At 42.1% G+C, this 11,261-nt stretch overlaps 1 protein-coding gene across 1 annotated transcript; it reads right to left on the minus strand.

The window, feature by feature from the left end:
* Positions 1-712: 712 nt before the first annotated feature.
* On the minus strand, positions 713-8,883 carry pgghg (protein-glucosylgalactosylhydroxylysine glucosidase). Its single transcript, XM_083654381.1, has 15 exons — positions 8,672-8,883; positions 8,466-8,527; positions 7,516-7,775; positions 7,173-7,383; positions 6,652-7,087; positions 6,442-6,561; positions 6,213-6,344; positions 5,654-5,765; positions 5,140-5,212; positions 4,174-4,310; positions 3,943-4,076; positions 3,414-3,509; positions 3,213-3,310; positions 2,898-3,121; positions 713-1,178 (listed from the first exon to the last, which is right to left on the minus strand). The coding sequence occupies exons 1-15, from the start codon at positions 8,687-8,689 to the stop codon at positions 1,102-1,104; spliced, it is 2,190 nt and encodes a 729-aa protein (XP_083510507.1). The 5' UTR covers positions 8,690-8,883; the 3' UTR covers positions 713-1,101.
* Positions 8,884-11,261: the final 2,378 nt, after the last annotated feature.

Raw genomic sequence — 11,261 nt, forward strand, 5'->3', positions numbered from 1 at the left:
CCTTAAATGTTGCACTACCGCCACCTACTGGATTGCTTAAGCTTCAATCGCAAGGCGCTGTACAGAAGACGTCCAAGAGCACATTTGAATACAACTTTGTAGGCTACATTGTAGTTTCTTATTTCAACATTTATTCATAAACAGTTTCCAAGTCTTAATTGCCTTTTTGTTTTTAACATTACATACAATTGAAAAATTGAAAATTTTAATAAAAATGCAGGGAATCTCGCTTGATTACAGACAATTTTCTTGTGAATTTAATTACACAGTTATGTGTGATGAATTGTTTACACTTTAGATTAGGGGATGCAGAAAACCTAAATCAATTGTAATTGATTTACAGATCACTTATAACAGGTGAGGAACACTTTATTTACTAAAAGTTTACACATCTGTGATATGTTAACATAGCACGTATTAGTAATCTACAAATGCATAATGTTTTGTAAATGATTAGTTCATCATTAACTAAAGGCTTATCGTAAATGACTTAAGACTGAATGTTATTATAAAGTGTTACTAATTATTTTCCCTTTTTAGGTGGATAAATCACTGAGCAGAAAATGAGATGAAGACAATATTTTTTTCTTTTTAAACATGATGTAGTTTTTTAGCCTGGGTAAACCCAGCCTCCACGTGACCTCTATGTGCTATCAGTAACGAAGAAACTTACGCTACAGGCATATCCTGTGACGTCACGTTGAAGGCTGGGTTTACCCAGGCTAGTAGTTTTTGGCCCTACTGTACGTGTGAGCTGATATGTAACATTTAAATCACCTTAGCCTTTATTTAGACAATCAGTAGTTTAATGTGCTAATGTGATTTAAATGTTTACATATCATGAGCTATATCTCATATTTGAACTTCATATTGCCCATTTTGTCTATGGTGAAATGCAACAGAATAGTAGACTAAATGTAAAGTAATGTGTGCATGCATGCCAATTAAATGGAATGTTAGAGATGGGTTTTAACTTTACAACATAAACATTCTAAATTGAACCCCAGCTCATTTCCTGTTGCAGTATTTGCTAGTACAATAGGACAGGACTGACAATTCCGTAAAAACCGTCGATAACAGAAGAGGGTCCTGTTTCCAGTCTCAGAAAGGCCAGCAGGAAAGTGTTGAGTCCAGTTTACAGACACACCCCGCCTCTCGAGGAAAGGTTACTGGCCGACCTGAAAACAAATAAATATACAAGTAAAAATTAATAGTCATGTCTGCCAGAGCAAATAAAACATGAGCTTGCAGATTTGTCAGGTTCCCAGAAGAAGGGCACAAGTCGAAAAATAGTGGTGCATCTTCGAAGGGGGGGGGGGGGGAGACGAGTATCACATTAAAAAAAAGAACAAATATCACACAAATTCAGTTACTGTCTGAAGTTTATAAATTCAGGTACTGAAGTTTTTGAATATGTGCTGCTATTGAGCTCTCTCTCTTTTTTTACTTGTGCTCATATACTTCCTTAAACTAGGCTACATTCATTTACATGCAAGGAAGCTCTCCCTTCATTCTCCATAGATACTCTGTCAGTTTTGAGCCCCTTTCCCCTCATGTAATGGATAGATCGGATGATTTACCATTTCGGTTGAGAGGGGAAATTCTTCACTCAAGGGTGTTTATTGATGTTATCTTTGCCTCATTTAATCAAATTGTTCAGTAATATAATAACCCTGCGTCTCACTCTCATAGGCAATTAGCTTTGCAGTTCCAAGATTAATAATTCTTAATACTGATATATACTGTATCATAGGAGATGATTCATCTCCTGGGTAATAGAGACTTCTCACCTGTTACTGAACTCTCATAACAGCGGCTCTTTGAACTCTTTAAACCAGTGGTTCTCAAATGGGGGTCCGCGGACCCCCAGGGGTCCGTGGCACTTTGCCAGGGGGTCCGCGAAAAGTTTTCAGGTAAAAAATATATATATATATTAAAAAAAAAATATATATATATATATATATATATATATAAAAAAAAAATGCTACATGTTACTTATTCCTTCTCAAACTACTTCCTACATGGTGCTAGTCTATCAAAATATCTTGGCTGTCATTGATTGTGTTGCATAGTGGTTTTCTGTACTGTTGACAAATTGTGATATTGTAAGTCGCTTTGGACAAAACAAAAGCGTCTGCTAAATGACGTAATGTAAATGTAATGTAATAAAAATATATATATATATATATATTGCAAAATCTTCATAGTTCAACGAAAATAGTTTATTCTTTAAATCTAAAATGGTTCATGGATTACATTCTAATAACAAACCTATCAAATTAAAAGTCAAGCACGTTATGGAAACAATTAAGCTTAGCCCAAAATCACAAATCAGAATGAGGGGGTCCCCGGTATATTTTCTATCTTGTAAGGGGTCCTTGGCTGAAAAACATTTGAGAACCTCTGCTTTAAACAATGTGGACGGAGGGTTTGGAGGGTGAGATTTCGAACTCCTCAGTTGAGAGTTGTCATCCAAGTTTAATGTTGTTCTTTGACTTCAATGGTCCAAGCCGCCAAGGTGAAATGATCTGTCTACACCAGGCACTGATCCAATGTAAGACTGCTGTAAACAGGCTTAACAATTCTTTAATTCATATAGTTTGGCACTGGCCCTTTTCTGAAGGGACTGTAAAAGACTATAGGTTGAGTCAGAGCTAGCTGGCGTTCGCCCCTGGGTATCGGTCAAGACACAAGACGAAGCACTAAGGTTGCCCTTATCTTCGCCAGCTGGAATGACTGGCAGGACGACCAGCCATGCTGCCGCTCTGTTGTAGACATGGTCCCAAATCCTCACATCAGACAGACGGACATACATATATAACACACACGCAGGCACGCAGTGGCCACAGCGTAAAACATAATGCTGTTATCACTGTGTGCTTCTATTTGAATGTTACCTGGTATGAGAGGGATTTTAGTTCCTGATGCCTTCAGGATAACCTGTAGATCACAGCGCTTGGCATTCTCAGCCTCGCTTGCCTGCTTCCTTAGGATGATACAGACTTCTTCTGTCCTCAGCAGCCAGTCCATCTTATTACCCAGGTAGCTCACACCGCGAATGCAAAGCTGAGGAACATCATTGGGAAGGAGTGGGGAAAAGGCGAGGCAGTCCTTCTGAACTCTGGACAGAACAGGACAACAGACAGTGAATGTTTGTATCACTGTGTCGTGTTTTTCAGTTGTGCATACTAGTGGGAGGCTTGATGACCGACCTGAAGCCAGTATAACCAAACAGCACAGCCTGCAGAAATCCCCCCATGCCAGTAAGGAAGTTGACCGCACCAGAACCATCGGATGATTCACTCCATACCTGTGAGGAGAAGTAATAATGACACAGTCACCACACATCAAAACAGGCCTGTGTGGGCAGATGTGAGCGGGTGAGTCAGAAAAACAAAAAAACAAGCTGTCACCTGGAACGGTTCCTGGATGTTACTGAAGGACTTCTGAAGTAAGTGTTGAGCTCTCTCAGCCTCGCCCAGCTCCAGCCAGCCCACTGCAAACATGCCCTGACGGTGGGAAATGTCAAGAGAGGAGCAGGGTTTGGCATTGATGCCGGGTTGGTGAGAAGAGGTACGAGAGAGAATCTTTAATCTACCTTTAAATTGTGGGTAGCAAAACTTTGTTTTCCCTTCTTTTATCATTTTTTTTTTTTTTTTACCAAAAGTTAACTGTAGCAGCAATTCTGTACCAAAAATGAAACATAGGCTACTATAACTTGTGAAAGAGACAGATCATATGAAAATACAAAAAAAATCTGCCCCCTCTTTTTTTTTTTTAGAATGGACCTATTTTACATTTAGCATGTTCCAGTACTACCTCTTTTCATGATACTCCCTGGTTTCCAAAATAATCTTTTTGGACACCAGCAACTTTGTTTTATGGACAGTGCAGCAAGCTTTGCATCTTTTCTTCTATAATATAACTTGTACTGTGTCTCACCCAAGTCATGGCTGGACCATCAGGGTCTGTCACTGGCTCATATGCTTCGAGGTCGTTTCTTCTGATCTCAGGAGACATCATCAGTCCAAGAGGATAGCCCAGCATCACTGTGTCTGCCTGCTTCACTGCATGACCTGCAAGCAATAAAACCAATAAAACCTTTGCTATCACATGATGGGCACACCATTTCCTCAAGTAGTTCAATGTTAGAAGAAAGGTACAAAGATTAACCTTTTATATAGCCATCGTACTCAGGATGGTACTTCAATTCTTTGTCAAAGGGTATTTTAATTCGTTCAGCCACTTCTTGCCACTCCTTGGGTGCGGGATACTGGAGGAGGTCAGCCAACTCTACAGCAAACTGGAGACTGACAAATATTGCTTTGTATTACTGCTATTCACAGTGCAATTGGTAGGACAGTAAGTAAGTAAGTAAGTAAGTAAAACTTTATTTATATAGCACCCTTCCCAGCACGAATGCACAGAGTGCTTTACACATTAAAACAGCAACACAGAAATATAAGTGCAGGAATAATACAAGAAAAAGGCAAAAACATAAAAACATACACAGAGCATGAACAGGTAAAAACAATGGCTAAGAATGACTAAAAAGCCTGTCTAAACAGGTGAGTCTTTAATAGTTTTTTAAACGAGAGCTCAGAGATCTCAGATCGGGGGGGAGGGCATTCCTGAGCCTCGGGGCTGTCACTTCGAAGGCTCTGTCGCCTTTTGTTTTGAGCCTGGTCCTGGGCACGGCCAGGAGCTCTTGGTCGGATGACCTCAGAGACCGGCTGGCTGCATAGGGGTGAATGAGGTCAGAGATATAGGCCGTGGCTTGGCCATGGAGGGATCTGAATGCAAATACAAGGATTTTGAAATGGATCCTGTGCTGTACCGGGAGCCAGTGCAGTGAGGCTAGGATGGGGGTGATATGGCATGACTTGTTTGACCTGGTGAGGAGTCTGGCAGCAGCATTTTGGATCAACTGAAGTTTAACCACCGATGATTTATTGATATATGAATAAAGGGAGTTACAGTAGTCTAGTCTAGATGAAATGAATGCATGGATGGATATTTCCAGTTCGGCATGTGAAACAATGGTCCGGCGTTTGGCAATATTTCTAAGGTGGAAGAAACAGGTGTGGGTCATGGATTTTATGTGCTTGTCTAGGTGCCTACAACTACGAATATTAGTACCTGAATTTGGCCACTGTGTTTGTGTACACAGAGTTGTTGACATTGTAGTAATACTCATCAGGTGGCATGACACCTGAATGGCACAAAAGGGAAATGATTTGGAAGAAAAATAACTACGACACAAAGACCATGATACAGTATAAAAGTACAAATATAAACCATATCATGAGGTCATGCTCATAAGTTATCCTCATATAATATAGTCTTAAGATAGGAAATACATTCAATAATATTTAATGGTTAGTTTTTGGTCTTATGTGTTTTTATTTACTTTTTTATTTTCTTATGATACTACTTAATATGTAACTCATGTTTGTATTTTTCACTGTGAATATTATTATTATTATCATCATCATCATCATCATCATTTAATTACAGCAACAATTGTCTGTCAGTACTTTTAAATATACAGTCAAAGAATTAGCCTGATAAATGTGCCATGCTACATCAGGTCTTTTTCTTACTGCTATTTTGGAGAAAACCTTCAAATAATGACTGACAGGTGCATCTTTACCTAAGATGTGATAGCTCTGATCCTCAGGCATCCACGTTGCCCTGGAGACCCAGTAATCCGCGACGCCCCAGATCACCTCACTGCCTCGGCCCTCTGTGAACATGGACAGATCCTGGAACAGTCAAAGAGCACAACCGCTGTGTGTGATCATCACTAGGGGTGTCACAATACACTCGGTTCACGATACGATACCATACACGATATTGGGTTCACGATAACGATACGATACGATATTTTAACAATATTTTTTTGTGATCGATTTGTAAGTTGAGGAGGCATCCTCCACGCTAATTTGAGTAATTTCACCATTTTCATCCTCCGTGTCTGTAACGTCCCTCGTCTGTTCAAACAAAGCAATGAAAAGGAGAGCGAGCATACAATCAGATGCAGATCAGTGCCACCACCATGTTCAGCTTCTTTTTCTCACGATATGAGATTTCATCTCAATGATACATATTGTGACGTTTTGATATCGCGATATATCGTGGGATGATATATTGTGACATCCCTAATCATCACACGTGGTGAGACGGTAGTGAGTGGGGATAAAAGAGAATACCCGAGTGAAGTAGAGGTAGTGTTGGAAGGCCAGAGTGACGTCTCCGTTGATATGAATCTCTTGTTCTCCATAAATATCCTCCGGGCACACCTCCCTGCCTGACACAGCACTCTCCCATGGGAACTTCAGCCCCTGCACAGAACAGGTCTTTTCATCAAAGTGCACAGACTACACACAAACTATCTCCTTCCTAATAATGACACTTAATATCCCACTGATATTATCACACCTTGTAGCCCTGTTTTTGGGCATTGTCCTTCGCACCATCGATAGTCCCCACCCTGTACTCCAGCACAGCCCGAGCCAGCTTGGGGTAGAAAAGAGCTATGCCAGGATACATCCAAATGTCCTGTAAGAGGAAGGCAGGGTTCATGTGGGGTTACATTAATAATACCATCAACAATGCAATATAGTGCAAATAACACAACATTAGCCGTACCTGGTCCCAGAAAACATGGCCCCAGTAGTCCTGACCATCCCCACCATTGGATAGCCCTCCTGGACTGACCCCACCAAACAGGTTGGAGGGGTCATGTAAGGAAGGGAAGGCGCTGAGGAGATAGAACATGCAGCCAATCAGAGCCCTGCTGAGTTTCTCCGACCCAGTCACCTCCACCGTGCTGTCCAGCCACAGCTCCTTCCAGGCCTGCTTGTGAGAGGGGCGCAGGTTACCGGTCGCCATCAGGCTCAATCCCTCGTCAAAACTGGCCTCTGCACTCTCTGAACTGTTGGCCAAAACCAGGATGAAGCCCCAGCGAGACTGGCTCTGTCCTGGCAGCAGTGACACGCTGGGTGTTACGGGGGTCCACAGAAGGTGCACAGAGGGACAGGAGCCGCCTGGGACTTCAGCGGCCGTCGTCTGTCCTTGGATGTGCCTGTGGGAGCAGGGAACATAAAGTGAGTACTGACACAGGAGGACATCATCTCCAGTGCCTGTTAGTGTCTGTCTGTTAGCCTCACCTTCCGCCTTTGTAATCAGGCGCAGACTCGAAAACAATGTCTTTGCTCTGAGGTGTGAACGAACTGACCAAATTCACGGTGATCGGCTCCTCTGACGCGACTTTACGCACCAATAAAACCTCCATGACCATCAAGTTGGAATAGTACCGGTGTGCGTACAAAGATTGTGAGGCGGTTACATTAGCGGTGCTTAGGGTGTGTGTGAAAATGCCTGGATGGGAAAAGGAGACAGTATGAGTGATCAGTTAACAGGCATACATCTTCATAACAGATGAGTTAAAAATGAGAGGAAAGCAGGGCAACAACAGAACTAGTTGTGAGACTACAAAAGACTTCAAAACACCTGTGTGCATGTCCAGGCTGTAGGTGTGCTGTGCAGGCTCCTCCACCGCAAGCCTCACAGCGAGGGGACATGGGACATCTGCTCGGTGACAGTCGCCCCCCTCCCCATTGTACACACTGCCCATGTGCATGATGTTATTGTAAACCCTCCAGCCCAGCAGCCCATTGGCCAGCGGGGGCATGAAGCGGGGGTCAGGGGGCAAAGTGTCAGTGGTGAAGATGTAGGGGTCTGAGTCACTGGCCATGGTGAGGTGATCTCCACTTGGAAAGATTAAATGCTTGAATGAATTATACCAGGAAGAATGGTTGCCACAGTGCGGTCACAGCTACAAAACGGGCTCCCATGGGGTCTTCAGCTAAATGAACGATTACACTATTATAAGTTAATACATTACACAAAGGCCTATACTGTAAGTTAATACAGTGTAATTGATTTTGATTGATTGATTTATTTACGTGTCATGCACTCTAGGTGCCCAACCCCCATGGGTTTACAAGACACAACAATAAAACACAACAATAAACAACACAACAATGATACATTTAAATTACAAGTCATAAGACAGCCATGGGCCGGACAGCAATATAAAAAGCAATAGCCTACATCAGAGTATAAGGATCTATGATATGATTATAGTTTTCTCCTGGCACTGTTATAGAAAAAATAATTTTAGTTCTGTGATAGACTAATAGGCTACATCAACAAAAAGCCCCACTTAGGTTAAAAATATTTGCACACACACACAAAACAAAAACAAAATCAACTGTTAAATTACTTTTAACATAGGAGCAAGAGACAAATTATTATTGCGGAAGAACAGAGTGTACACTATTTTCGCAGCTCCCCTCCACAAGGCTATTTGACGTCTTTGTGACAGGTTATTTCAAAATGTGATCATGCAGCTAGCTGAACTATGTACACTTTATTTTGAAAAGTAGAAGTTGGCTCACCACAACGCAGATAGAAGCAAAATATGGGCAACTAATTTCCCCCCCTCGTTAATTAAGCGTTTCTGAAAAGATTAATCAATGCTTAGTGGCATCCATCCATGTGAATCTCAGTGATCAAAATGTCAGCAAAGTCACTGATGACAGTCTGGCCGCACATTCAGAATCATTTCTTGTAGATAATTAAGATGGGAATGTTTCACCCTCACGTAATAAAGAAGAGTCATCTGTCTGCAACAATGGGGGATGCTGAAAAGCCCCAAATGCAAAGCATGCAGAAAGTCCAAAACTGCGTGCTCTGTTAACAGTTTAAGCTAGGCAAAACAGCTTATTTCCTCAAATTCCAGGTGAACCTCATTTCTCAAGTCAAGGCAAAGAACTCTGAAGTTGTAACAAAAGTGTATCAAAGTTAGTAGGTCGAGTAGCATGACTTTTATGATTGTATCGTGTGACTTCACTGACTGGAGGTTGGACCAAGGCAACGGGCACGGGCAACTTTGCATAGCTGTACAGGAGCAGGGGAGGACGGACTGGAGTCATGGTCTGTCGGAAAATATGGCATGGATTAGATCTGGAGAAGCATGCAGATAGAGTTTGTATCTCTGTTGAAAAGGACACACACTGCAACAGGTCATGCTTATTACGTATGACTGAACCACCAAAAGCACATCTATGGCAAACAAACAAACAAACAAATAAACAAACAAACAAATAATAAATATGTATCTATTGCAATCGATGTGATATAGCCTAGTGCTTTTGGTGGTGGTGGTTGTGTGTGTGTGTGTGTGTGTGTGTGTGTGTGTATGTAGCCTATGTATGTACATACATACATACTTACACACACACACACACACACACACACACACACACACACACACACACACACACACACACACACACACACACACACACACACACACACACACACACACACACACACACACACACAAATATGGGACTGCATGGGGCACTATGTGGAAGTAAAAATACTCTCCAGTTCACAGGCTTAGTTTGTTTACATTTCCATCATCTTTTCAAGAAGTATCTGACGTCACCCTTTCCAAACTAAATCATATTCTCTCCTCCAGGCCTACTCACTCTAGCTGTCCCTCCACCTCTCTCCTTTCCTCCTCCTCCTTCCTTAGTTTTAGTGATCTAGGTCAGTGATTCTCAACCTTTTACGAACATATCAAGGACCCCTAACTTAGTCCACATTTGGGCAACAGAACCCCCATTTGATGAGATTTGGACCCAAATAGGAGAATATGTATTGTTGTTAGATAGGATTTTGTCCAGAATTCCATGATAGTCTTTCTTCTTCATTCTCTAGTCTAATTAACTTCTTGTGAATGAAATAATGCTGGAGTTTAACAATTCATCCATTTGCTGTGGACCCCCTGGAACCAAGTGGCCCCCAGATCCCATGTTGAGAACCACTGATATAGGACTAGGATACCTGTCTATCACTGTGCTCAAGTGCAGCAGCGTAAGGGCTTTTGTAGCACTGTAAAGGTTCTCCCTCACGGTGGCGCTGAGGAGCCGCTGTTGCTGCGTCTGGCACCATGCCGGGGGTCAGGGCCACAAACCCTGGGAAAAGAAGTGCTTTGCCCATATAAGGCTGCAATCCATCCGCTTCCCTCTTCCTCCCCAGCTCCCTTCCTCTCTGTCTTTCTCAGACCTAAGGGATATTTACAGAGAGAGAGCCTCGGCCAGCTTGGCCTACCTTATTAGGAGCTCAGCTTGTTGTCAGCAGTTCTATCCCTACAGGACAGTGGTCCATCTCTCCTCACCCAGATGAGACAAGCAGATGGATGACTGGCGTTAGAACACTTTGGTGCGTGTGGATGGGAGCTCAAGACACTAAGACTCTCATAACCTCACCCAAGAGTCTATTAAGCGCTCGTCTGTTCGTTGAGAAGTTGTAACGGCACAAATGTCCTGTGTTGTAACAGCACAAATGGCACGTCACTCAAGTCAACCATGATGTACTGTACACCTAGGAGTAACAGAACAGTCCAAACAAACTGTGTTGCCCTGTTCAGCTCATTCTGAGTGTCGCAGACAATGTTGCAGCTGTTCTGTTCCTCTTTTTTCTCCCCAGTGATGCAGGACATCTGGCTACCAGAAACAGTAGACGAAACACTGCAAGTGGGTTGAGTGAGAGGTATGGCTGAAGCAGCAGTATGCAAACTTCCAGGTGATCACAAATCACAAAGGTGAGCAGATTGATGACTCCGTCGGCCACAGCATGTTGCTAAGAAGCCAGGCATCCCAGCAAGAATTCCGTCTTGGCAAGGATACATCATCGCTAAAGGATTTAATATTTTGCTTGAACTTACACGAGCTGACTAAATGATGTTTGATGTGCTGGAGAAGGATTCTTCTTTAGCTCACGTGTACAGAATAAAACAGCCAGTCACTACAAACACGCTTTCTTTATTAGGGTGCAGAACATCCATTTAATATATTAGAAAACCAAAATGTGAAGGAAGAAGACTACATGAAATCTTATTTCAAAAGATTATTATTTAGGACTAATATTTATACACATATATAATACACATAACCATGCTCCCTTGCAAAAGAGAGGAATTGACAATGGAAAACTATGAAAATAATATCTTTATCAATGGTAATAATTAAAAACAATGCATAGCATAATAGGCTTTTACAGAACAGCAATTTCTATATTGTGCAATGACCTTTGACCTTCAGCTATGGGTGACACTTCTCCCTCTACTTGCCTCGAGGCAGGTTGTAGTGAGAAGGCGCTGCTCTAAACAAGATTATTCATCT

Source organism: Poromitra crassiceps (genome assembly GCF_964638095.1).
Source record: "Poromitra crassiceps genome assembly, chromosome: 18".
Taxonomy (NCBI): domain Eukaryota; kingdom Metazoa; phylum Chordata; class Actinopteri; order Beryciformes; family Melamphaidae; genus Poromitra; species Poromitra crassiceps.

Coding starts and splice junctions, on each gene's coding strand:
- pgghg (XM_083654381.1), bottom strand. Junction 7,776..8,465: donor TTGCTTCTATCTGCGTTGTG/GTGAGCCAACTT, acceptor AATCTTTCCAAG/TGGAGATCACCTCACCATGG. Junction 1,179..2,897: donor TAAAATCCCTCTCATACCAG/GTAACATTCAAA, acceptor ATTTGTTTTCAG/GTCGGCCAGTAACCTTTCCT.